General features: G+C 62.9%; 1 protein-coding gene across 1 annotated transcript; it reads left to right on the top strand.

The window, feature by feature from the left end:
• The first annotated feature begins 1,080 nt into the window (after positions 1-1,080).
• Positions 1,081-14,248, top strand: BPIFB3 (BPI fold containing family B member 3). The gene is made up of 15 exons (XM_070053167.2): positions 1,081-1,198; positions 1,674-1,830; positions 2,854-2,958; positions 3,297-3,437; positions 4,287-4,350; positions 5,797-5,857; positions 6,433-6,524; positions 6,636-6,815; positions 8,477-8,530; positions 10,179-10,349; positions 11,037-11,104; positions 12,020-12,059; positions 12,704-12,767; positions 13,234-13,310; positions 13,971-14,248. The coding sequence occupies exons 1-15, from the start codon at positions 1,087-1,089 to the stop codon at positions 13,998-14,000; spliced, it is 1,416 nt and encodes a 471-aa protein (XP_069909268.2). The 5' UTR covers positions 1,081-1,086; the 3' UTR covers positions 14,001-14,248.
• The last annotated feature ends 8,278 nt before the right edge of the window (positions 14,249-22,526 follow it).

The following is a 22,526-nucleotide window of genomic DNA, read 5'->3' as shown; positions in this document are numbered from 1 at the left end:
TGGGGCAGGGTTCGAGGGGTGCTCTTCTCTGGGAGAGACCCTGGAGGGAGCAGGGAACCGCTCTGCTCTGGGGTGAGGCCTGGGAGACAAGTGCGAGGCAGCCGGGTTGCTGGCAGCTCCTTTGTGCAATGAGGATGGCACCTTCTCTGCCCAGGGCCAAGGTTGCTAAGGGAAGCCCTGCTGGCTTTCCAGCCCCTGCACACGGTGGTATGGAGACCCCAGGCCTGGGCCCCGCCCTGGGGGAGCCTCCCGAGGTGGCCAGCAAAGCACAAACACACAGGGCTTGGATGCAAGTTGTGATGAGTGCCTTGAGATACACACAGGGTGTGATGGCTGGTGAAGGCCACGCCCCTGCAGACAGGGAGGGGAAGAGGCCTCTCCCAGGGGGTCACAGCTGTTCAGAACCCGAATGACAATGAGTCAGGAGCCAACCGGAGAAGAGCCCTGCAGTGGGTCGGGACGGCAAGGACTTCATGGGGAGCTTGGGAGTCTTCCCACAGGCAGTGGGGGCCGCCGCAGGGTTCCAGCAGAGGTGGTCTCCCTAAAGAAAACTGCCACTTGGTGAAACTGGTAAATCAGCCAGGCTCACCTCCCACCGCCTGCCCATTTCTATAACACTTGGGATGAAGCCACACCTCACGAGCCAGCCGGCAACCAGGGCAAGACCTGCAGCCACCATCCTGTGGTCCCTCCAGACGGCGGGCCGGGCTCACCCAGGCTGCAGAAGACGGGAACCTGCACGTCACATGGCCTCGGGCTTGGAGTCTGGCCCTGCCGCTGACTAGCTCTGTGGCCTTGGTCAAGTCCCTCTGTTTTCTGGGTCTCAATTTTCCCATCTGTGAGATGGGGTCTGAAGCAGGGGAGGCTTGGACAGTGCCTGGGAAACTGTACCGTGCAGCGCACCTGCTAGCCACCACCGGCTGGCCCCCATGTGGTGGGGGTTTTCCTGGGAGTGACCCTGGACTTGGGCTGTACTGGTTGGGTGGGAGGGGCCGGCGTGGGTGGTGGGGAACGGGGAGGGGCGGGGCTTGGGCATGCAGGGTGTCTGAGCTCCTGCTCCTACCCCTCACAGGTGTGCGGCCGACCATGGTGGGTATAGGGTCCCTGCTCCTGATCTGGGGCCTGGTGAGTCCGTGCTGGGGACTGCTTGAGACAGTGGGCACGCTCGCTCGGATTGACAAGGATGAGCTTGGCAAAGGTGAGCCCGGGGCAGGTAGTGTGCTGGGGACCCCACCCGTACGCTGAGCAGATCTGCTTTGAGAGACAGATGAGAACAGCGGTGAGCGTCCCCACCTGGAGAGGCTTCTCCAGGGCTCTGGGGGGGGGCCGGGCGTGTTCTGGAGGCCAAGGTTCCCCACAGGCCCCCGCGGGCCGTCCCATCACTGCGAGAGGTGGGCTGGCTGACCCCGGCTGAGGCCGTGGGGGGCAGCGAGCAGCTCAGGGAGACACGGGGTAGGGTGTAAAGGGATCGTCTTGGGAATCACTCATCCATTCACAGACACTGAGTACCCCACGTGCGAGGCGGCGAGCAGGAGCCAGAGCCCCCCGAGTGTGACCGCTGGGTCAGCTCTGTCAGGAGAAGCGAGTTCCTCAGGCCGGGGGAAGCGGCAGCAGCCAGGTCCTGGGTGGGGGTGCGGGTTTCTAGCGCCTTCCTGCCCCCACCCTCTCTGCAGCCATCCAGAACTCGCTGGTCGGGGGCCCCATTCTGCAGAACGTGCTGGGGACCATCACGTCCGTGAACCAGGGCCTCCTGGGCTCGGGCGGGCTGCTCGGAGGAGGCGGCCTTCTGAGCTACGGAGGGGTTTTCGGAGTTGTGGAAGAGCTCTCTGGGTGAGTCCGGCGGAGGGGCGTACAGCTGCCCACCTGCTGCAGGCCCTGGGGGGCCTTGGACCCTTTTAAATGCACTGTCTGAAAGTGACCACTGAGCGGCACGGTGGCCCCTCCCTCACTGGCATCTGAGCTCTGGAAAGCACTGGTAGGGGCAGCTGTTGCTCCAAGCTCACCAAGGGTCACTCGGAGGCAGGTGTGCAAGGGGAGGCCCGGAGCAGCCGCGTGCCTTGCCCAGGCACCAGAGTCAGCGGCAAAGCTGGAATGTGAACTGTCCGGCTCTGCCTGGCCTCACCAGGAGGACTAGCAGCTACTCCTGGGGTTGTTGCCTGGACAATGATCTGTGGCAGGCGGAACAGAGCTGGGCACACAGTAAGTGCTCAATAAATGCTATTATTAGTATATCCAGTAGCCTTCCCACAGTGGAATCCCCTGGGGCTGAGCCTGGGCACTCACACATGAACCTGACCTTGTCCTTGCTGCAAAGAGACCCCAGGAGGTAGCAGAGCATGGTACAGGCTTAAGGCCCAGGAGCCCAGGGCCCTGATGGAGGCGGCTCAGGCAGCCTTAGGACCAGGAGAGAAGACTTCCTGGAGGAGGGGGTGCCAGGCAGAGTGCGCTAGCTGCAAGGAGATGAAGGGCAGAGACCCAGGGGAAGGGCGTCCCTGACAGAGGGAACCGCCCAGGCAAAGGCCCAGAGGACAGAAAAGCTAACGACTGACGAGGAGATACGGAGCGCGGCGAGGAGACACGGAGCGCCCACTGGGGTTGCACGTGTGTGAGCCCGAGGGGGCAGGCGGGGCTCAGAAGCCAGGGCTGAGGCTGAGGTGTGGGGAGAAAATGCAGGCTGCACCCCCTATCTCCCTCTGCCGACGCCCCTAGGAGGTGGCCCCATCGCACAGATGAGACCCCTGGGGCCCGAGGGCTCACAGCTGGTTCTGTGGGCTGGGGCTGCACCGGGAGCGATCCCTGGGCCCCTCTGGCAGGGGTGTCTGGGAGAGCGCCCTTCCTGCACTCCCACCCCAGGCTGAAGGTGGAGGAACTCACACTGCCCAAGGTGTCGCTGAAGCTGCTGCCGGGGTTTGGGGTGCAGCTGAACCTGCACACCAAGGTGGGCCTGCATGGCTCCGGGTGAGTGCCCCCTCCCTGCCACACCCTGAAGCTGCCCCACCACCCCGCAGGGGATCCCTATCCCTCTGCTCCTATCCCCTCCCCCCTCCCCAGGGGACTCCCCACCTTCCTTGTTTCCCACTGGATCCCACCCCAGGGACCTCTTTCTCGCTGGGGCTCCTACCCCACCGGCTGGAGCGCGCCAGAGGGGATGGGAGGAGGGCGCAGGGAGGCAGGGTGTGAGAAAGGGACACAGGGCCCAGGCCACTCCCACCAGAACCTGACTCGCGCCTCCTGAGGGCGGGCGTGGCAGGCGGGGCCTGGCTGCCTGGCCACGCCCCCAGCGCCGGGTCTCGCAGCCCCCTGGGGGGCCTCCTGCAGCTGGCGGCGGAGGTGAACGTGTCCTCGCGGGTGGCGCTGGGCATGAGCCCGCGCGGGACGCCCACGCTGGTGCTGAAGCGCTGCAGCACGCTCTTGGGCCACATCAGCCTGCTCTCGGGGTGAGGCTCAGCGCTGCGTGCGTGCGGGATCCCGCGGTCGGCTTCCCCAGCTACAGCCTGCGCGGGGCGTGGTGGGGGCGGTCCCTCGTCTGCCGGAACCCGGGTGCTGGCTGCCAGGCTTCTGCCCGGCCCCTCAGCCTCCCCACACCTGTGCGGAGCCATCACCCGGACTGAGGCAGCTGGCGGGGGCTGTCTCCTACCAGGTCAGGGGTTCTCTCAGCTCCTTGTACCTTCTCCCCTGACCTGCACCTGTGTCTGCCCCCATGGGTCCCTGCATCCCAGCCTCAGCCAGCTCTGTGGCTGGCTCTGAGCAGTGATGGCCCCCAGGACGACGGTGAGCCAGAGCAGAACAGCCTTAACAGAGGCTCTGGGCTCTCTCTTGCTCCTCTGGGTTGCCAGGGGCCTAGGAGGGAGTGGACACGGGACAGGCATGGCCAGTGGGGAGTGTGCTGGTGTCCTGTGGTGGTGGCTCTGTGGGTGCCACCACTCTCCCTGCAAACAGGCCTGAGCCCATCGACACACAGCCCTCATCCTCGGGCCTCCCACATTCATTCATTCATTCATTCAACAACTACTTACTGACCCCCCACTCTGAGCCAGGCACCAATCTGGTCCCAAAGGCCACCTGAAGCAAACAGACATGGATCGAGCACACACCCCACGTCAGGCGCCGCACAGACAGGGAAAGTAAAGCCAACCCCGGGCCCCCTGGTGGGGCAGAGCCAGAATTTAAACCCAGCTCTCCAAAGCCCCGAGAGAGGAGACGGGAGAATCCAGAGCCCCAGTGCCTCCCGATCGGGGTGCCCCGGGCCCCCGGCAGCCACGCCCTCACTGCCTTCCTCCGCCCAGGCTGCTGCCCGCACCACTCTTCGGGGTTGTGGAGCAGACACTCTTCAAGGTGCTGCCAGGACTGGTGAGTGTGGGGCCCTGGGCCAGGCATGCTGCTCCCCCCGCCCCCGGCTGCGCCCTGCCCGGCTTGGGGTACAGCCAGGTGCCAGGTGGGATTAGGCTGCACTTCCCTTCCCAGCCCAGGTAATCCCATCCTGGCTGCCCGTGAGTCTAGGGACAGGCAGGTGCATTCCCCCACCCCCTGCCCCGCCCAGCCCTCCCGCGGTGACTTTCAGCTAAGTGCCGTGCTGGGCAGCCATGGCCAGAAGATCCCACGTAGACGTTCCCACGTCACAGCCACAACACACCCGTGATTCACCTGCCCCAGACGCGCTGCCTGCCTGCCCTGGGCAGCCTGCTTCCACCAGGGGGAGCAAACCACACTCCAGGAAGCTGGTCTGGCCCGAGCCCCGTCTCCCAAAGGAGGGCAGGGGCTTGGTGGCGCCCACAGGCCTGCTGACCCCGAGAGCTGGCTGCCCGGCCACTGCCTGGCTGGTGGGGGATTGGGGCCCTGGGGCTGGCAAGGCCGTCCTGGGCTCGAAGAAGCCAGTGTGGAAAGAAGTCCTGCAGCGGAGGGGTGCCCCCGCCGCCGCCTGGGAGTGTCCAAATCCTGGTCCCTTGGGGGCTCCCGGCCAGCAGCTGGGTTTTGTGCGCTACAAAGAAGTTTCTAAGATGAGTTCATTGCCAACTTTCAGAGATCGGGGGTTTTGCCAAACATTCGATTTCAGGCTTCCTGGTGCCGTCAGCAGCCCCGAGTGCCTGGTGCCTCCCTCCTGCGGGTTGCACAGAGCTGGTGCCGGTGGGGAGCAAGGGACTTCACAGCCTTTGGTCTCCTCCCCCCATCTCTGTGACTCGCCAAACCCCAGAAGCCCTGGAGTCTGGGGTCCCCAGTTCAAATGCAGCAGCACCCCTCTCTGGCTCCTGCAAACTGCCTTGACCTTGGGCAGGTGGCCCTTCTTCTCTGTGCCCAGCTGTGGGCTGAAGGGGTTGGACAGGCTGACCGCTGAGGTTCCTGCTCCCTTGGGCCATGGGCCTCAGCTTGTGTCATTCCCAGGCCTGGCATTCTGGAAGTCGAACCACTTGCCGTTTGCTCTCACGGCTCAGGTGGGGGGTGGAGTGGGCGCCCCAGCTCCAGGCCTGGCGCTGGGTGGAGGAGGCGAGGCACCCCCCTGTGGGCTCTTCATTCTAGGCCTCCCGTGCCCACCTGCAGCCTTGGGAAGGCCTTGTCCCCGTGCCCCAGCCTGTCTCTGAAGTGGGTCTCCCCTGGTCCCCAGCAACCTTCAGGGTTCTCTATTGGGGCTCCTGTACAAGGGGAGTGGGCTTGGGGCCCCCACGGCCCCCCCCCCACATCGAGCTCCAGCCCCTCACTCATTCCCCCGCCTGTCCCTGGCTCCACCTCCCAAGTCACAGACCCGGGCCCTGAGCGCGGCCTCCCTCTCTCTGCCGTGACACCCGTCTCCTCCCGCCACAGCTGTGCCCCGTGGTAGACAGCGTGTTAGGCGTGCTGAACCAGCTCCTGGGCAGTGTGCTGGGTAAGCGGGGCCGAGTCCTCCTCTCCGTCCTTCTCCCGCCCCTCCCCGGGGACCCTCGGCGGCTCGGGGAGAAGGGCAGAATGCTGGGGCCCTCGGCTGCCTGCTCACACTGAGCCCGCAGCTTGCGGGCGAGGCAGGGCAGCTGAGGGCTGGGGCAGGGCGCAGAGCCATGAGTGGATTCCCGGGGGGCCGGGGCCGGGAGCACCTGCGGGCATCCTTTTTCTGGGGTCAGGGAAACTTCAGCGGGCAGCCGGGCGGAACCCACCCTGCACGGGAGGAGGGGGTGATGTTCTCCAAAGGCCTCACCCGGAGAGAGAGAGAGCGCGCGTGCCAGTGAGCTCGGGGCAGGAATCCTCCCTCTGTGGCCTCGGGGCAGCAGCCCTAGAAGGCCGCAGGTCTGGCCCCACCACCCTGTGGCTCTGAGGCCTGTGTCCGAGCCTCAGTTTCCCCTCTGTGAAATGGAGACCACAGCAGCGTCCGAGCGCATCCTTGGCAGGCCACTGAGAACTCACAGGCGCTCCGGCAGCGGGAGGAGGGGCTCACGGGGCGTCTGTGCCCCTCCCTTCCGCACGCAGGCCTGGTGCCCCTCGGGGCTCTGGGGTCCGTGGAATTCACCCTGGCCACGCTGCCCCTCATCTCTAACCAATACATCGAGCTGGACGTCAACGTGAGTGCCGTGAGGCCCTGCTGCGGCTTGGGGTGGGGGTGCGGGGCCCCCCGGAGCTGGCCCACTACGGATGAGTGCCTGAGACCCCCGCGCCCTCTCCTGCCCCTGTAGTCCATTGTGAAGAGCGTAGCTGGTGACGTCATTGACTTCCCCAAGCCCCGCCTCCCGGTCAAGGTGCCGCCCAAGGATGACCACACGTCCCAGGTGACGGTGCCTCTGTACCTCTTCAGCACCGTGTTTGGGCTCCTGCAGAGCCAGGGTGCCCTTGACATAGACATCACCCCCGAGCTGGTGAGTGTGCCGTCGGGGAGCCGGGCTGGCGCTGAGCTCTCGTCCCCTCCTAGGCCAGAGCTGGGCAGGGTGGCAGCGTGGACCAGGCACTGCTGGTCTTTGGTAGCCCTCCATGGGGTTAGGCTGGAACGGGACCCCTGAGTCCTTCTCAACTCAGCACCGAAGGCATTCACCTTGCACTGGTCAGAACCGGCTTATGAAATGAAGCTGTCTGGGTCTAAGCCCAACTTTATACTAAAGTGTGGCTAGCTAACATGTCCGCCGCTGTCTGTGGAGCAGATTTGAGTCAGAACAGGCGACTGGGGTGGACCATACCGAGGGCCACTCGCATATTTGTTCCCAAGTCTCTGGGGCCTCCCTGCTTCCACCCCGACCCCTCTCGTGCCCCCAGAAGCTGTGGCCACAGGCAGGTTCTTGGTGTCAGCTCTCTCCAGAGTCAGTGAGCTCCGAGCCGCCTGGACTCCTGCCCCTGCAGCCCAGGCCCTGGGGAGCCAGGGTGGGTCGCTCACTCCCTACCCGCGGGGTCCAGAGAACCTCTGAAGGCTCTGGGAGAGTGACGGGGCCTTGAGAGGAGAGGCAGGTGGCTTCCGGCTGGGGGAGGGGCAGTCATGGCCTGCAGGGAGCTTGCAAGGCCAGGGAGCTCGGGGTGTGGGTGTGAGCACTGGCGAGAAGGTGACCTCGGGCGGCACGGCGTGCCGCTGGCTGCCTGAGGTGTGTGACGGGCGGGTGCTTGTGCGGCGTGAACAGGTCTGCTCTCAGACGGCCAGAGTGCAGTGCAGGGGTCTCGGGCGCCAGGGCCGGTGTCCACTCGTGGCCCCCGTGGCGGGGAGAACAGGCCCCATGTTGCTGCCTGCTAGCCACATGCTTGCACGCGACTCCCTGACTAGCCAATCTGCACCACCGCTGGGGCACACTCTGGGTCCTCAGTGGGTGAGCCCTGGCGGACAGGGGAGGGGTCTGTAAGGAGCCTCGGCTCCAAGTCCTGGTGCCCCCGCTGACCGAGCGGCCGCCTCCGAGGCGGTGGGGGCACCACCTACTCTCCGGGCTGCTGGAAGGTGAAAGTCGGGCAAAGTCCGGCCAAGCCCTGAGATGTGGGGGCCGCAGTGTGTGCTTCGTGACTGCCGCCGATGGGACCAGCGGCAGTGTGTGTCTCTGTGTGTGTGGTTGGTGTGTGTGACCATGTGTGTGTCGCTGTGTGTGTCACTATGTGTGTGTTGCTGTGTGTGTCATGCCTTTGTTGTCGTGCGTATGTGTGTGTCACCGTGTGTATTGCCATGTGTGTCGCTATGTGTGACCATGTGTGTGTCGTCGTGTGTATGTGATTCTATCACCATGTGTGTGTGTCGCCGTGTGTCACTGTGTGTTGTCATGTCTGTTGTGTGTATGTGTGTGTCACCGTGTGTGACCATGTGTGTGTGACCATGTGTGTTGCCCTGTGTATTTCACTGTGTATGTGACCATGCGTGTGTTGTCACATGTATGGGTCGCCATGTGTGTCACTGTGTTGTCATGTCTGTTGTGTGTATGTGTCGCCATGTGTGACCATGTGTGTGTCACCGTGTGTGTGTGTGTGTCAATGGAGGAGCAGAGTTGCTTCGAGCGTGCTGGGGATCCTGCCCTGCCCCTGCGCTCACTGGTCCCCCTCCCATTTGGTGGTCCAGGTTCCCAGCCGCGTCCCTCTGACAACCTCAGACCTGGCGGCTCTTCTCCCTGAGGTGAGTGCCCCTCTCCTGGCTTTGCTCTCTCCTACAAGCCTGAATGCACTCCAGAACCTGGCTCAGTAAAGCTCTCCAGGAAACCAATTCAGGGCTGAGGCCAAATTCACACTCAAGTGTGAGTGGTTAGCACTTTATCCTTTCCTTATAGCAGATTTTGCTTAGAAAGGAAAGGACTGGGGCTTGACTGCCCCAGAAGTCAACTGGGCATTTGTCCCACGGCCACTGCTCCTCCAGCAGGCAGGGGACAGGGCCTTCTGGTCACCGGCCACCGAGGGCAGGGCCTTCTTCCGGACAGTGGGCTCCTCCTTTGCCTTATTTGGCTCCATCTCAGTCTTCTCTCACTGCAGAGGGAAGGTTTAGGGCACTGGCTTTGGAGAGGGGAGCAAAGGGGGAAAGAGCCAGGGATTTGGCTGGTGGGCACAGGACACGACTTCAGGACCCAGCCTCAGCTTTCCCCACCGTCCAGCTGGGGCTGGGCCCACTGCGTTCCAGCGTGAGCATCTGAATTCACAGTAAAGTCGAAATGACTACTATGAGGTCCATCTGCAACGGCAGATTCTGATGGAGGCTGGGAAGAGGCCTGGAGGCAGGTGAACTTGGGGGTGCAGGGGGCAAACTTGAAGCTGGAGATCCAGAGCCCCCTTGGAGAGCAAGCCTGGGGCCTCTGCTTCTCGGAGCCCCTGGACCACAGGGCAGAGGGGCAAGACGGGGGTTGGACACTCAGAAGAGCCTCCTGGGGGCAGCGGTGGAGAGCGGGGCCACAGCGGGTCCTGTGGCCACAGTGCTGGAGACGGGGCCTCCGCCCTGAACCTGTGGGCCTCACCCTCCACGCCTGGCTCCGTGGCTTGGGAGTCCGTGGTCCCTTGAGGGTGGAACCTGGGATTCCCCCTCCTGGTGATCCTGAGCGTGGGTGTCTGAGCTCGAGGAGCGGGTCCCCGCGTCCCAGCCCGCGGGGGTCCTGTGTCCTCAGGGCCGCCATTCCGTGGGAAGCTCCTGTGATTTGGTGCCTTCCGTGGTGTCGGGACAAGGACAGCCGGTGGCCCCCGGGAGGGGAACAGCAGACAAAGGCCCCCCTGCTCAGGGGCTGCTGTTCTGGTGGGGGTGACGGCACTGCGCAGACAAGCAGACTGGAAGCAGGGTCAGAGCTGGGCGCCGGTGGGTGGCGGGGGCGGACTCCGAGCGCCGGGGTCGTGCACGCACGCAGGTGCCTGGCCAGGCCTCGCCGTGGAGGTGACGCTGAGGGAGGGCTGCAGAAGGTGCGGGAGGCTACTGTGCAGTTACTTGGGGAAGGTGTTTCCAGGCAGAAGCAAGCACAAAGGCCCCAAGGTGGGAGCCCGCCCGGCAGGTGGGGGCAGCAGCCAGTGGCCAGTGAGTCTGGAGAGCGGAGAAGAGCCTGGGCAGCGGGAGGCAGGGAGTGGGGGCGGCGGTCTAGCTGGGGGCCCGTGGGTTGGTGTCTGCCCAACTCAGTGTCGCCACCCAGGGCCATGGCCAGGACTGTCTGGGTCAGGTGAGGACCTCAGTGCCCTGCACCGTGCCTGGCGCCTGGTAGATGCTCGGGGAGTGTTTGTTGACTGACTGACTGATTCTAACAGCAGAGACGCTAAGCTGCCCTCTTGCCCCCTGCCCTGCCCCTGCCTCTGTCCAGGCCCTGGGGACATTGCCCTTGGGCCAGCACCTCCTGCTGTCACTTCGGGTGAAGGAGCTGCCCACAGTCACGCTCCAGAACAAGAAGGCCACAGTCACCATCCCAGCCAACATCCACGTGCTGGCCTCTGTCCGGCCGGGGGCCCCTGAAGCCCTCTTTGAGCTGAACGTGGTGAGTGGCCGAGGGTGGGAGGGGCCGGCGGGGGTCTCCTCCTGATGTGGGAGGGTGGGGAGGCCCGGGGGCAGCCCAGCTCGGGAAGCCCACCAAGCGCCTGCCCCTGGGGCACCTGGTCACACTGCTGCCTGCCCCTTGGAGCATGAATGGCCCGGCCCACAGCCGTGCACCCTGCCTGGCTGGGACCTCAGATACTGCTCCCCGTCTTCTGGCCTCTCTGCTCAGACACGTCTCAGACACCCCCAGCTCCCTGTGCTCCCCCCAGCCTGCTCGCGTCCGCCCCACCTGCACAAGTTGCCCCAGGCACGTGGGGGCCGAGGCAGGTCCCTCCCTGGCTCACTCTGCTCTGTTTCCCTGTGGCCGGGCACCTGAGCCTGGTTCCAGGCCTTGCCTCTCTCGTCCTTGCTCTGTAAGCCTCAGGTCCTCCAACCACCCCTCCCAGCTCCCTGGCTTTGTGCAGAGTCCCTCCCCCGGCTGGGGCATCACCTTGCCTTGCTCGCCCCCTGCTGGCAGGAGGAGGCCTCTCCCAGTCTTCACTCTGGTTCTTCAGTACCAGACCCACCAAGGCACCAGGGCAGAGGCCAGCCAGAGGGAGCAGCAGGCAGGGACCCACCTGCTGGCCAAGGCAGCCTGGCCTCGGGCTCTCTGATTCCCGGGGTGACCTCTGCTGGCTTTTTCATGCAGGTCATGACCCTGAACGCCCAGCTGGCTCCGTCGGCCACCAAGCTGCACATCTCCCTGTCCCTGGAGCGGTAACATGGGGGCTGGGGAACAGGGCCTTGCTGCTGTCCTCAGGAGTAAGAGTTAGGGACGCCGGCGCGACGCCTCTGTTCCCTGAGCATCGGCTAAGCGCCAGGTTTGCCTTCAGGGCAAGGCGGCAGAGGGCTTGGTGTTAGCCCACTTTACAGATGAAGCAGCTGAGGCTCCAAGAGGCAGCCTCCAGAGGGGGCTTCTCCCTCTGCCCCTTTTCTGCTCAAGCCCTGCCACCACCCTCCTGTGCACGATGGGACTTCTCTGAGAACAGGCACAGCGCTCTAGAGTTTGCACAGCTCCGCTGTCCAGGCCCAGTGCTCACCCCTGCTGTCCCTGCCCAGGCTGCAGGGGCTCTCCCAGGGGTCTCTGGCACCTGCCCTTCCTGGGTTGTGGGCACCCAGTGCTTGCCTGCCTCCACCGCAGTGCCCCCTGCTGGTCCCTGTGTGGTTCTGCCGCTGCCCACTGCTGTCCCTCCCCGCTGCCTGGGCCCCCGTGCCTCCCTCGGCTCTGGCCCTGAGCCCGCATTTGGGTCAGCCGGGATGCTGACTGCGGTGAGCGCCTGCTGTGTGCAGGGCATCTGTGTCCAGTGCTAGGGCTGGGCGAGGGCCGCTGCTCAGGGGAGCTCAGCCGCCTCTCCGGGGCCCGCAGCTGGGAGGCAGCGCAGGCCGCGCAGGCTGCGGCGCCACAGGTGCTGGTCTTGGTGTCCCAGAGTGAGGTCAGCTCCCTCCAGACCCACGTTACAGATAGGAAAGCGGCCTCTTGGCCATGGCTGCCCAAGGCAGGGCCGAGCCCGCGAGCCCACTTCCTGACCCCGGTGAGCTACGGCTAGGGCAGGCTAGGGTGGGACGGGGTGTGGGGACCGGAGGTCGGTGGTGTGGGGGGCAGGCCCCTCAACACTCCTCCTCCCTCCACAGGCTCAGGGTCAAGCTGGCCTCCTCCGCCCACACTTTTGACGTATGTTCCGCGGCGAGCGGCTGTGGGGTGGGGAGGGTCTCCGGGTGGGGTGACATTGCAGACGCTGAGCTGACCTCGGTCTGGGTGCAGCTCCAACAAGCCAGCCAATAGCAGGGCAAACATGTGTGTGTATGTGTAGGTACGTGTTGCATGTGTGCGTGCGTGTCTGTGTCTGTGTGCCTGTGTGTGTAGTTATGTGTGCATGTGTCTGTGTGTCTCTGTGCGTGCATGTGTGTATCTGTGTGTGTCTCTCCATGTGTGCCTGTGTGTGTGTGTGTAGGGTGTGTAGGTATGTGTGCATGTCTCTGTGTCCTGAGGTTCTGGGACCTTGACGGTCTCAGGCTCTAGAACATTCTAAGGGTCCCTACACTGACAGTCATCTCAGGGCAGACCTCTGTGGTTCTTCTGGAATGGCTACCTTCTCAGCCCCTACCCCCCTCCAAGCCCCACAGGCTCTCCTAGGAGGGGGTGTGTCTTCCAAACTCATGGGGCTGCAGGTGGGGCTGGCCCACACCCTAGAGTCCCCTTCAGAGATAGTGTACCCCACGGGTCTCCAGGCATGGGGGTGGCTGTGCAGCCGGGCCTCTGGATCCCCCCAGGGGCTGCCCTCTGTGAAGCCACACCCCTCTTGTGCTCTGTCCCAGGTGTCACGTCTGGAAGAATGGCTGAGCACCGTGGTCCGCGTGGCATATGTGCCGAAGCTCAATGGTATGGCGGCCCGTGCTGTCTTCTTGGGCACAGGGAGGTCTGGGCTTGTGATAGATCAGTTGCCCCTCCCTGTTGTTCTGGGGGGACCCTGAGGACAGAGAGGGGCACATACCATTTGTAGGATGCACTGATGTGTCCTCCCAGGCAGCACCGCCTGCACCTGCATCGGGCCAGGCTCCGGGCCCCCAGAGCTGATCTGTCCTGGATCCTGCCTTACACTCCCACAGTGCCGTGGGCAGCGGGCGCACAAATGGGGACCCAATGCTGATGGCGCAGGGAGTGCAAGGGCCTGCGGGATGCTCTAGGGAGATCTAGCACCATCCGGAAGTGGGGTGCTGGTGTCAGGGTATAGGAGGACATGTAGGAGTCTGCCGACCAGAAGCTGAGCACCTAAGAGGGGAAGGATCCCCCGGGGTCCCAGATACACCCCCCCCAAATCTTTGCTTCCACCATCCGCTCTTTGCAGTGGGCCTGGATGTGGGAATTCCCCTGCCGAAGATTCTCAACGTGAACTTTGCCACGTCGGCCCTGGAGATCATCGAGGTGAGCTTCCCCCAGGAGCCCTCGCTCGCCTCTGAGGAGGGGCTGCTGCGCCCTCTGCTGGATTGCTCAGACAATCACACGGGGCTTCACTTGCAAGCGGCAGACACGCGGCCCGTGGGCTGGCTCCATCAGTCACATCCCTGCTGAGCGTGGACCCGGCTGGCCCGCAGAGCGGAGCCTGGGATTTGCCCCCAACAGGGCCCTGGTGCTCGGGGAGCGAACCCCGGCGCTGCCCCGTCCTGTGCCTCTGCAGGTGGTGACCGCTTTCCCGCAGCGACCAGCCTGGCCTCGCAGTCCTGTTAGAGCAGCACAGCTCTGAGTCCCGGGACAGTGCGGGCGGGGGCAGAGTAGTGAGCCCTGCGCCCATTTCTCGGGGAGCAAGGCTGCAGGAGGCCGTGCTTCGGGCCCAGGGCTGGCCAGTGGGTTCTCAGCAAACATGCACATGGACGCTGGTCTCTCCTCCAGGCAGCCTTGGCCCATGCCGGCCACCCTGTCTTCATCATTTATCCGTCATTTAATGAAAGAGTGCCCGCTGTGGTCCAGGCCTGGCGCTGAGCCAGGGTGGCGGCAGGGGTGATGGAGGCGGGCTCAGGGCTGCAGGGGTGGTGGGGATGTGGGGCCAAGCCCTCGGGGCCTGACCGGGAGCCTTTGTCCTTGCAGAACGCCGTCGTGCTCACCGTGGCGTCCTAAGGCTGGGAGATGGCCGCCCCCCTCCCTGCTGGCCACTCCCAGGGTCCTGCCCACCTGCCTGCCCTGCCTCGGTTTCCCCTTGCAGTCTCCAGCCTATGTGCCTGTGCCCATTCTATGCCCAGACCCTCCAGTGCCCATGGGCCCTACAGCTCTGCCCCAGGCTGGGTGGGCAGCCGGGCTGCTGCTCAGAGCCCTGGGGAGTCAGAGCTGCGTCTGGAGCCTTCAATAAACTCCGCCCAGGTCTCAGAGCCTCCGGCTGCTTTGTTCCTCACTCAGAGCCCCGGAGGCGCCTCTGCCCCTGGGCTCTCCCCAGCCCCGCACCTGCTCACTGTGGCTCCGAGCCCACGCTAACTGGCTGGCCAGAGCAGCCTCCCCTGGCCCAAGCCCCCGTGGCCCTCTCCTCTCCCCTGCTCCCCACCCCCTCTGATTGCTTCTCTAAACACCTCTGTCTTTCACCATCTCCGTCTCGCTGGGTCTGTGTCTCTGTCTCTGACTTTGGGATACTTCTCAGAAGGGACTTCTGAACTGGATTTTAAAGGGTGAATAGGCCGGCGCCACAGCTCACAGGCTCACTCCGCCTGCGGCGCCGGCACCCTGGGTTCTAGTCCCAGTTGGGGCACCGGATTCTGTCCTGGTTGCTCCTCTTCCAGTCCAGCTCTCTGCTGTGGCCCGGGAGTGCAGTGGAGGATGGCCCAGGTGCTTGGGCCCTGCACCCCATGGGAGACCAGGAGGAAGCACCTGGCTCCTGGCTTCGGATCAGCGCAGCGCGCTGACCATAGCAGCCATTTGGGGGGTGAACCAACGGAAAAGGAAGACCTTTCTCTCTCTCTCTCTCTCTCTCACTGTCTAATTCTGCCTGTCAAAAAAAAAAAAAAAAGTAAATAGGAGTTTTCCAGGGAGAAAAAGAGCTAGCGCTCCAAGAAGTGAAGATGAATGAGAGTCGCTCTGCTCCAGGATGGTCCCCGTGAGCTGCACAGCACACGTGGACACGCTCAGAACAAAGCTGTGCCAAATGCCCTTGATGCATATGGGGAAACTGAGGCAAGAGCTGAGCCCAGCTGGCCAAGGTCCCAGTGCAGAGCTGGGGTGAGAGGATGAGGGTCCTATGTCTCGGTCCTGGGCTCCTCTCTCCTGCTTCAGCTGGGTCTCTTTGGTGAGACATAACCCCAATTGGCCACCACACGTGGGCCTGGTGAAGAGAGACAGCCAGCAAAGCTTTGGTGACTGGATTAGAGGACTTGGGGCCAGGGGCCAAGCAAAGGAGAGTTGGAGGACATTTGAAGGTTTGTCCTCCAATAGGAATGGCCCTGTGACCATCCCTCCACCCGCCCACTCATCATTCATCCATTCACCCATCCACCCATCCCTCCACCCAACACCCACCATCCCTCCCTTTCTCCCTCCTTCCCTCCTTCCCTCCCTCCCTCCTTCCTTTCTCTTGTCCACCCGCCATGTTGGCACCTACTACTTGCCAGGTCCAGTGCTGGGTGACATGACGGGCTCATCTTTACTCCTCATCGCCACTGTAGTTAAATGAGTGGCTTGAACTGGCTGAGGGTTAAGCCAGACAGTCCTGAGAAGTGCAGACGTGGGTGTGTGGCTGTGTTACATGAACAGTAACGTGCAGCCAGGCCTTTTTCGGCGTCTGGACAGCCATGTGGCCTTGGGCAAGTCACCCAACCTCTCCAGGCTGTGGTCTCCTCATCAGTGACCTGAGCATGAGGTAGCAGTGGGCTCTGGAGGGTGGAAGCCGGCCTCGGGCTGGAGACGGGGCCCTAGGCAGCACCTGGTGCCTGCAGCTCTTGTTGGTGCTGGTCCGTCCACCTCCTTGCCAGGCTGTCTGCCCTTCTCTCCTGTCCACCATGGCCCCAGGGCACCCTCCTCGGCTCTCCCGAGGATCCCTCCCTGGCCTCCCGCCCTCCTCCCTTCACGCCCATCTCTGCCACTGACTTCAGTGCCTGCAGTCCCAGTGCAGGCAGGAAAGCACCCAAGCGCCCAGGCTTGGCATTCAAGGCTCCTCCGGCAGCGTGGGCGGGGAGCAGAATTGCCTCTGCCCCAGGCCCTGTCTGAGTCTGGTGGTGCTGCTGTAACAGAATGCCTGAGCCCAGCCGCCTGCCTCCCTGTGCTGTGGACAGGGCCGGAGGATGGCCGCTGCCTCGGCTTAACTCTTGCCCTTGACCGAGAACTCCTCCAGGTCAGGGTCAGTGCCTGCATCATGGTGGTGAGTCCTGGGGCTGCGCGGGGCAGCTGATGCCCACGAGCACTTACTGTACAGCAGACACTGTCCAAGGCTGACAATCACACAGTGTCCGGAATCTCACAGCACCCTTGACGGGCGGCTGCTGTCATCCTGTGTTACATACGGGGAAACTGAGGCTCAGAGAAATGGAAGTGGATAGCTCCCGAGTGGCAGAACTGGGACTTGAACCAGAGTCTCTGATCTTAATCGAATCACTGCCCAAGGGGCGGGTGTGACTCCAACCCTAGACATGCGTGGTGGCTGTGGGTAGTGGCTGTGGGTAGCGGCTGTGGGCACAGCTGTGGGTAGCAGCTGTGGGTGGTGGCTGTGGGCGGCGGCTGTGGGTAGCAGCTGTAGGTGGTGGCTGTGGGTAGCAGCTGTGGGTGGTGGCTGTGGGCAGCGGCTGTGGGTGGTGGCTGTGGGCGCAGCTGTGGGCGCAGCTGTGGGTGGTGGCTGTGGGCGGCGGCTGTGGGCAGCGGCTGTGGGTGGTGGCTGTGGGTAGCGGCTGTGGGTGGTGGCTGTGGGCTGGTGGCTGTGGGTGGTGGCTGTGGGCAGCGGCTGTGGGTGGTGGCTGTGGGTGGTGGCTGTGGGCGCATCTGTGGGTAGCGGCTGTGGGTAGCGGCCGTGGACGCAGCTGTGGGTGGTGGCTGTGGGCGATGGCTATGGGTAGTGGCTGTGGGCAGCGGCTGTGGGTAGCAGCTGTGGGTGGTGGCTGTGGGTAGCAGCTGTGGACGGTCCTTGAAGCCGCCCTGCTCCCTGGGAGCTGCTTTCCTTCTGTTCCACAGCTGTGGGAACCAAAGCCTAGAGAGGCTGAGGGGTGCGCTCAAGGCCACCCAGCCGGGTAGCAGCCAAGGTCAGGGTTTGAAGCCAGTCCCTGGCCGAGCCTGGTCTGAACTTCTGGCCCGTGGAGCCCTGGTGGGCCGACAGATGGTGGGGGTCAGGGGCTGAGTGGAGGGTGGAGGTCTGCTTCTGTCTCCAGACCTCTACAGCCCTTGAGGCCACCTTCAGGCTCTGTCACCTCCCAGGGACCTGGATGTCCTTCCTGGCAGGCCCTGCCCAGCCCCCCAGTCCCAGACAAAGGGGCCTTTGGGACACTAAGCCCAGTTGATCTCTCTGGCGCCAGGGCCACAATAATCCTCAGAGTGGCCGGATTGGGGCGGGAGGGAGGCCCGGCTGGCCTCAGGACAGAGGACCGTGGGCGCTGACAGCAACACCTTCACGTGGGCACCGCCCTCTCCAGCTAACAGCATGTGGCCGCCCCTGCCTCTCGGCATTTTATCCTGATTTTAAAAGGTAACGCATCTGCTTAATAAGCACTGACACCCTTACAGCGTGCCCGGCCATGGACAACCACGAGATCTTAAAAATCTTTATTTGGAACACAGATACAAGAGACAGACAGGCAGACAGACACACACACACACAGCGCTTCTATCTGCTGGATAACTTCCCAAATGCCTTAACAGCCAGGGCTGGGCCAGGCTGGGCACAGGAGCCCAGCACTCCATCCAGGTCTCCCATGGGGTGGCTGGGACTCGCGTACTTGACCATCACCCACTGACTCCCAGGTGTGTGTGAGCAGGAAGCTGGCTCAGAGCAGAGCTGGGACTTGAAGCCAGGCACGTAGAGATGGGATGCGGCTGCCCCAAGCAGAGCCTTGACCACTGAGCCAAACTTCTCCCCTCGCAAAGCTGGTGTTTTTGCTATTCGAAAGGCAGAGTGGCAAACAGGGAGAGACACATACAGAGAGATCGTCCATCTGTTGGTTCACTTTCCAAATGCCCACCACAGCTGGGGCTGGGCCAGGCTGAAGCCAGGTGCCTAGGACTCTCTGAGTCTCCCATGTAACAGGCCCTCGGGCCGTCTTCCGCTGTCTCTCAGGGACACTAGCAGGAAGTTGGATCAGAAGCAGAGCCAGGACTTGCACACAGGCACTGCAATAAGGGATGCAGGTGTCCCAAGTGGCAGCTTAGCCCACGGCATTGCAACACCCACCCCTTCCCCCAGAGATGTTAAAGTGGGGAGACCCGGGAGCCAGCGAGCAAACAGCGCCAGCCCCATGGGGGTCGTGGTGCATCTCCCATGGTGCAGAGGTGAGAACTGAGGACGTGCAGAGTTGAGGGCTGAGGGCATGCAGAGGTGAGGGCTAAGGACGTGCAGAGGTGAGGGTTGCAGACGAGTCGGCGCGCGCAGCAGCTGTTGTCACCGAGGGCTCAGAGGGAGGCTGCCGAGAGGGGCTCCAGGAACATTCCAGATTTTCCTGGAGTAACCCTGGAAACCCTGAAGGGGAAGGGGCAACCATGCCCGCTTTCCAGGCAGCCAGGCCGAGGCTGGGAGGAGCAGGGATTGTCCAGGCATGAAGGGCAAGGCGAGTGTGGGAACACAGGGCCCCAGCCCCCACAGGAGGTGATGGGCAGCCCACTTCTGGGGCCAGGCTACTCCCTCCTCCCCTTGTGGCCTTCCAGACCAGCTGTCACGTGCAGCCCAGCAGGGACCAGGACAATGGAGATATAAAAGTCACCACTGGGGCGGGCGTGTGGCCCAGCAGTTAAGAGGCACAGTGCCTGGCTCCGGCTCCTACTCCTGCTTCCTGTGAGCACAGCCCCTGGGAGGCAGCCGCGGTGGCTCAAGGAAGTGGGTTCCTGCCACGCACGTGCGAGAGCTGGCTGGAGCTCCTGACTCTTGTCTTAGGCCCAGCCCTGGCCTTTGCTGGTAGCTGGGGAGTGATGCAGCAGACGCGGCTGCCTGCCCGCTTGTCTGCCTTGAATTAAACACCTACTGCGTGTCAGGAGCCCTACTGCGTGCCCGGCGCTGCTCGCGGAGCTTTGTGGTCCGGGGGTTCAGGTCACCATCTCACAACCAAGGAAGCAGCAAGAACAGGCTGCAGAATTCAGACCCAGGCGCCAGCTCCGGAGCCCATGCTCTCAACTGCTTCCCTAACGCGTCGGGCCCAGGGGCGCAGGGGAAGAAGTGACACTTGGGCCCTGGCATTGTGGCAAAGTGGGTAAAGCCACTGCCTGCAACGCCGGCATCCCATACAGACCCCTGTTCAAGTCCCGGCTGCTCCACTTCTGGTCCAGTTCCCTGCTGACAGCCTGGGAAAGCAGCGGAAGATGGTTCAAGTGCTTGGGCCCCTGCACCCACATGGGAGACACAGAAGAAGCTCCTGGCTCCTGGCTTTGGCCCAGTCATTGTGGCCACCTGAGGGAGTGAACCAGCAGATGGAAGATCTCTGTAACTCTGACTTTCAAATACATAAATAAATCTTTTTAAAAAGTGACACATGGAATATGGGCTCCAGGGACAACCGGGTGGTTGGGGGAAGGGGAAGCTTTCTGAAACAGCAGGCATCTTGACCAGTGGTGCATGGAGAAAGGCATTCAATACGGAAGGGACTGCGTGTGCAAAGGCCCAGAGGTGGGGCTGCCAGGGGCCGACGAGAAAGGGCAGAAGGCCCTGAGAGCCAGGACCGGAGGTGTGGGCCGGGTGCCAGCAGGTCTAGGAGGGGGCGCTCTGGGCTGATGCAAACGCCCTGCCCTAGGGTAGGGCGTGGGCTGCGCGGCTGTGTGCCGTGGTCACGACTCAGCCAGCCAACACCGCAGAGCCGTGCCTTTCACCGGGTAGAGATTTGACATGGGAAGAAGAGACTCACGCCGGCCTGGGTGTTGAGGTGCTCGGTGGGGAAGCAGCAGTGTCTGCAACCAGCCGTGCAGCGCGGGGCGGAGGGGAGCCCGGGGAGCCTGCAGCCCTGCGGCTGGCACGGGCGGAGACGGCTGCTGGGGCGGGGGACGAGGATGGGGTGCCACTCTTTCACCTCTGAAGGATGCAAGTTTCGTAATAAAACATTTGCTGCAACTGTGCAGGTCAGAGAATCCTGCCTGTGCGCCAGCCTCAGGGCCGAGGAGTTTCCTGTCCCCTCCGAGCATGGAGGCAGGCAGCCCCTCCACTGAGCAGGTGCAAAGATTGAAGGCTCAGAGAAGGCAGGTGGCTGCCCAAGGTCACACAGCAAGTCCCGGGTGGAGCAGGGTTTGAACCCAGGTCAGCAGATGCCAAGTCCAGTGCTGGGCACCTCTTGTCCGCCCACACCTATGGAACGGGCAGTGGCGCCGTGGAGCTCGACCCCAGACACACCTTGGGGGTGTTTCCAGCTTCTCAGCTGGGGTCTCCAGGATGTGCCCGGCCCGGGGGCTGATAAACCCCAGCTCATGTGACAGCATCCGGGATTGAGGACCATTCCTGGAATTAGCCACAAACCACAGACCTTTGTGGTTCTGGGGCTCCACGCCCGATTCGCAGAGCAAATCTGAATTCCGGTCTCGTGTCACTACACAGTGTCTCTTCTCACTGGGATATAAGCTACCTCCAGGGCCAGCCTCCTCCCGACGCAGAGGCCCAGGGAAGGGACCTCTCCGGACTGAGCTGCCAGCACCTCCTGGGGTAAGGAGCAGCCCCTCCCCCGGGGAGGTGGGGGAGCCCCGGAGAGGAGCCTGCCAGGGCATCCACGCCAGCTCCAGTCTTGCTGCAGTGGGGCTTCATCCCGAGAACCCCTTGGGGAGCAAGACGAAGGCCTGCCTCGCACTTCTGCCATGCACTGTCAGGCCTGCGCTTGTCTGTGCTGGGAGGACAGGGACCTGAGAGCTGTGCTCCCTCCCTGAGGCGCCTCAGCGGCCTGCTGGGGCCACAGACCCCTCCTTTGGCACCTGTGGTTTTAACCCAAGGGGCTGACTCCTCTGTGAACAGCGCTCTCTGGGCAGTAGTGCTGGCATGAGGTGAGGAAGCCAGACAAAAATGACTGTCCATGGTAGCCCTTCATGTTCTAGTATAAATGAGCACCTCCAATACTCTCCTGGGAGCTGATGCGAGTGGGGAAGGAAATTGGGGTCTTTGTGAACTTCAAGAGAAGTGGGAGAGCTGGCGCCATGGCTCACTAGGCTAATCCTCCACCTTGTGGTGCCGGCACACCAGGTTCTAGTCCCGGTCAGGGCGTCGGATTCTGTCCCAGTTGCCCCTCTTCCAGGCCAGCTCTCTGCTGTGGCCAGGGAGTGCAGTGGAGGATGGCCCAGGTGCTTGGGCCCTGCACCCCATGGGAGACCAGGAAAAGCACCTGGCTCCTGGCTCCTGCCATCGGATCAGCGCGGTGCACCGGCCACAGTGCGCCGGCCACGGCGGCCATTGGAGGGTGAACCAACGGAAAAGGAAGACCTTTCTCTCTGTCTCTCTCTCTCACTGTCCACTCTGCCTGTCAAAAAAATAAAAAGTAAAAAAGAGAGAGAGAGATAATTGGGGACAGGGAAAAGAGAAGAGGGGCGTAAGAGGCAGAAGCCAACAGTTTTAGCTGGGCCCGGAGGGAAGGCTGTGCCTGTGCTGGTGCTGGGTCTTGCGAGTGGGTGGCCTGGGCTGGTGGCCCGAGAGAAGTAGGCTGAGGCGCGGAGGCAGCAAGACCCAGTCTCCTGCAGGCTGGCATCCAGCTCGTCCCACAGTGCCCGAGTCACCCTTCCAATCGCCTATGTCCCCACTGCCTCCTGGGGGCCTGAAACAGCGCTCTCTAAACAGCAGCGCTGTAGTAGATATCGCGCGTAGAGAGCAAACAGGTTCAGAAAGGTACAGTCTCGTGCCTCAGGGTGAACCCAGACAGCTCTGATCCGGAGCCTTCGTCTCCACCATGTGGTGCAGAACCTACCCCTGCAAAGATGGGGAGAACGTGGAGGTGGCTGGCTGGAGGTGCTGTTGAGTAGAGGGAAGGATGGATGATGGATGATGGGTAGATTGATGGCTAGGAGAGGGAGAATGAGTAGATGAGTAGATGGATGGATGATGGATGGATGATGGATGTGTGGCAGATAGATGGGTCAGTGGGTGGACGGATGGGTGGATGCTGGATGGATGGGAGGATGATGGATGAGGGTTGATGGATGATGGGTGGATTGACGGCTAGGAGAGGGAGAATGAGTAGATGAGTAGATGGATGGATGATGGATGATGGATGGGTGGTAGATAGAAGGATCAGTGGGTGGACGGATGGGAGGATGGGTAGATGATGGATGGATACTGGCTGGCTGGATGGATGGGAGAATGTTGAATGGATGGATGGGAGGATGGATGATAGTGCTGGCTGGCTGGCTGGAAGGGGGAGAATGAGTGGACAGGTGGGTGGGTGGGTGAGTGAATCAGTGAGTAGATGCTGGAGAGACCACCGTAGAGCCTGCCTGCTACGTTTGCTGTTTCTGTCGGAATCCCCGGTACTGCTCTCCCTGAGGCTGTCTGTAGCTCTTGGGGGCGGAATCAGA

The sequence above is a fragment of the Oryctolagus cuniculus genome, chromosome 11, assembly GCF_051225735.1.
Source record: "Oryctolagus cuniculus isolate XC-2025 breed Fujian yellow rabbit chromosome 11, ASM5122573v1, whole genome shotgun sequence".
Taxonomy (NCBI): Eukaryota; Metazoa; Chordata; class Mammalia; order Lagomorpha; family Leporidae; genus Oryctolagus; species Oryctolagus cuniculus.
Note: the sequence above shows the minus strand (reverse complement) of the source record. Positions and strands in the feature narration are given on the sequence as shown.

Bases quoted from the DNA above. Each gene is read 5' to 3' on its own strand.
- BPIFB3 (XM_070053167.2), top strand. From the start codon at position 1,087: ATGGTGGGTATAGGGTCCCTGCTCCTGATCTGGGGCCTGGTGAGTCCG. The intron at 6,816-8,476 runs GTGAGTGTGCCG...TTGGTGGTCCAG, and splicing joins TAGACATCACCCCCGAGCTG to GTTCCCAGCCGCGTCCCTCT. The intron at 11,105-12,019 runs GTAACATGGGGG...CTCCCTCCACAG, and splicing joins ATCTCCCTGTCCCTGGAGCG to GCTCAGGGTCAAGCTGGCCT.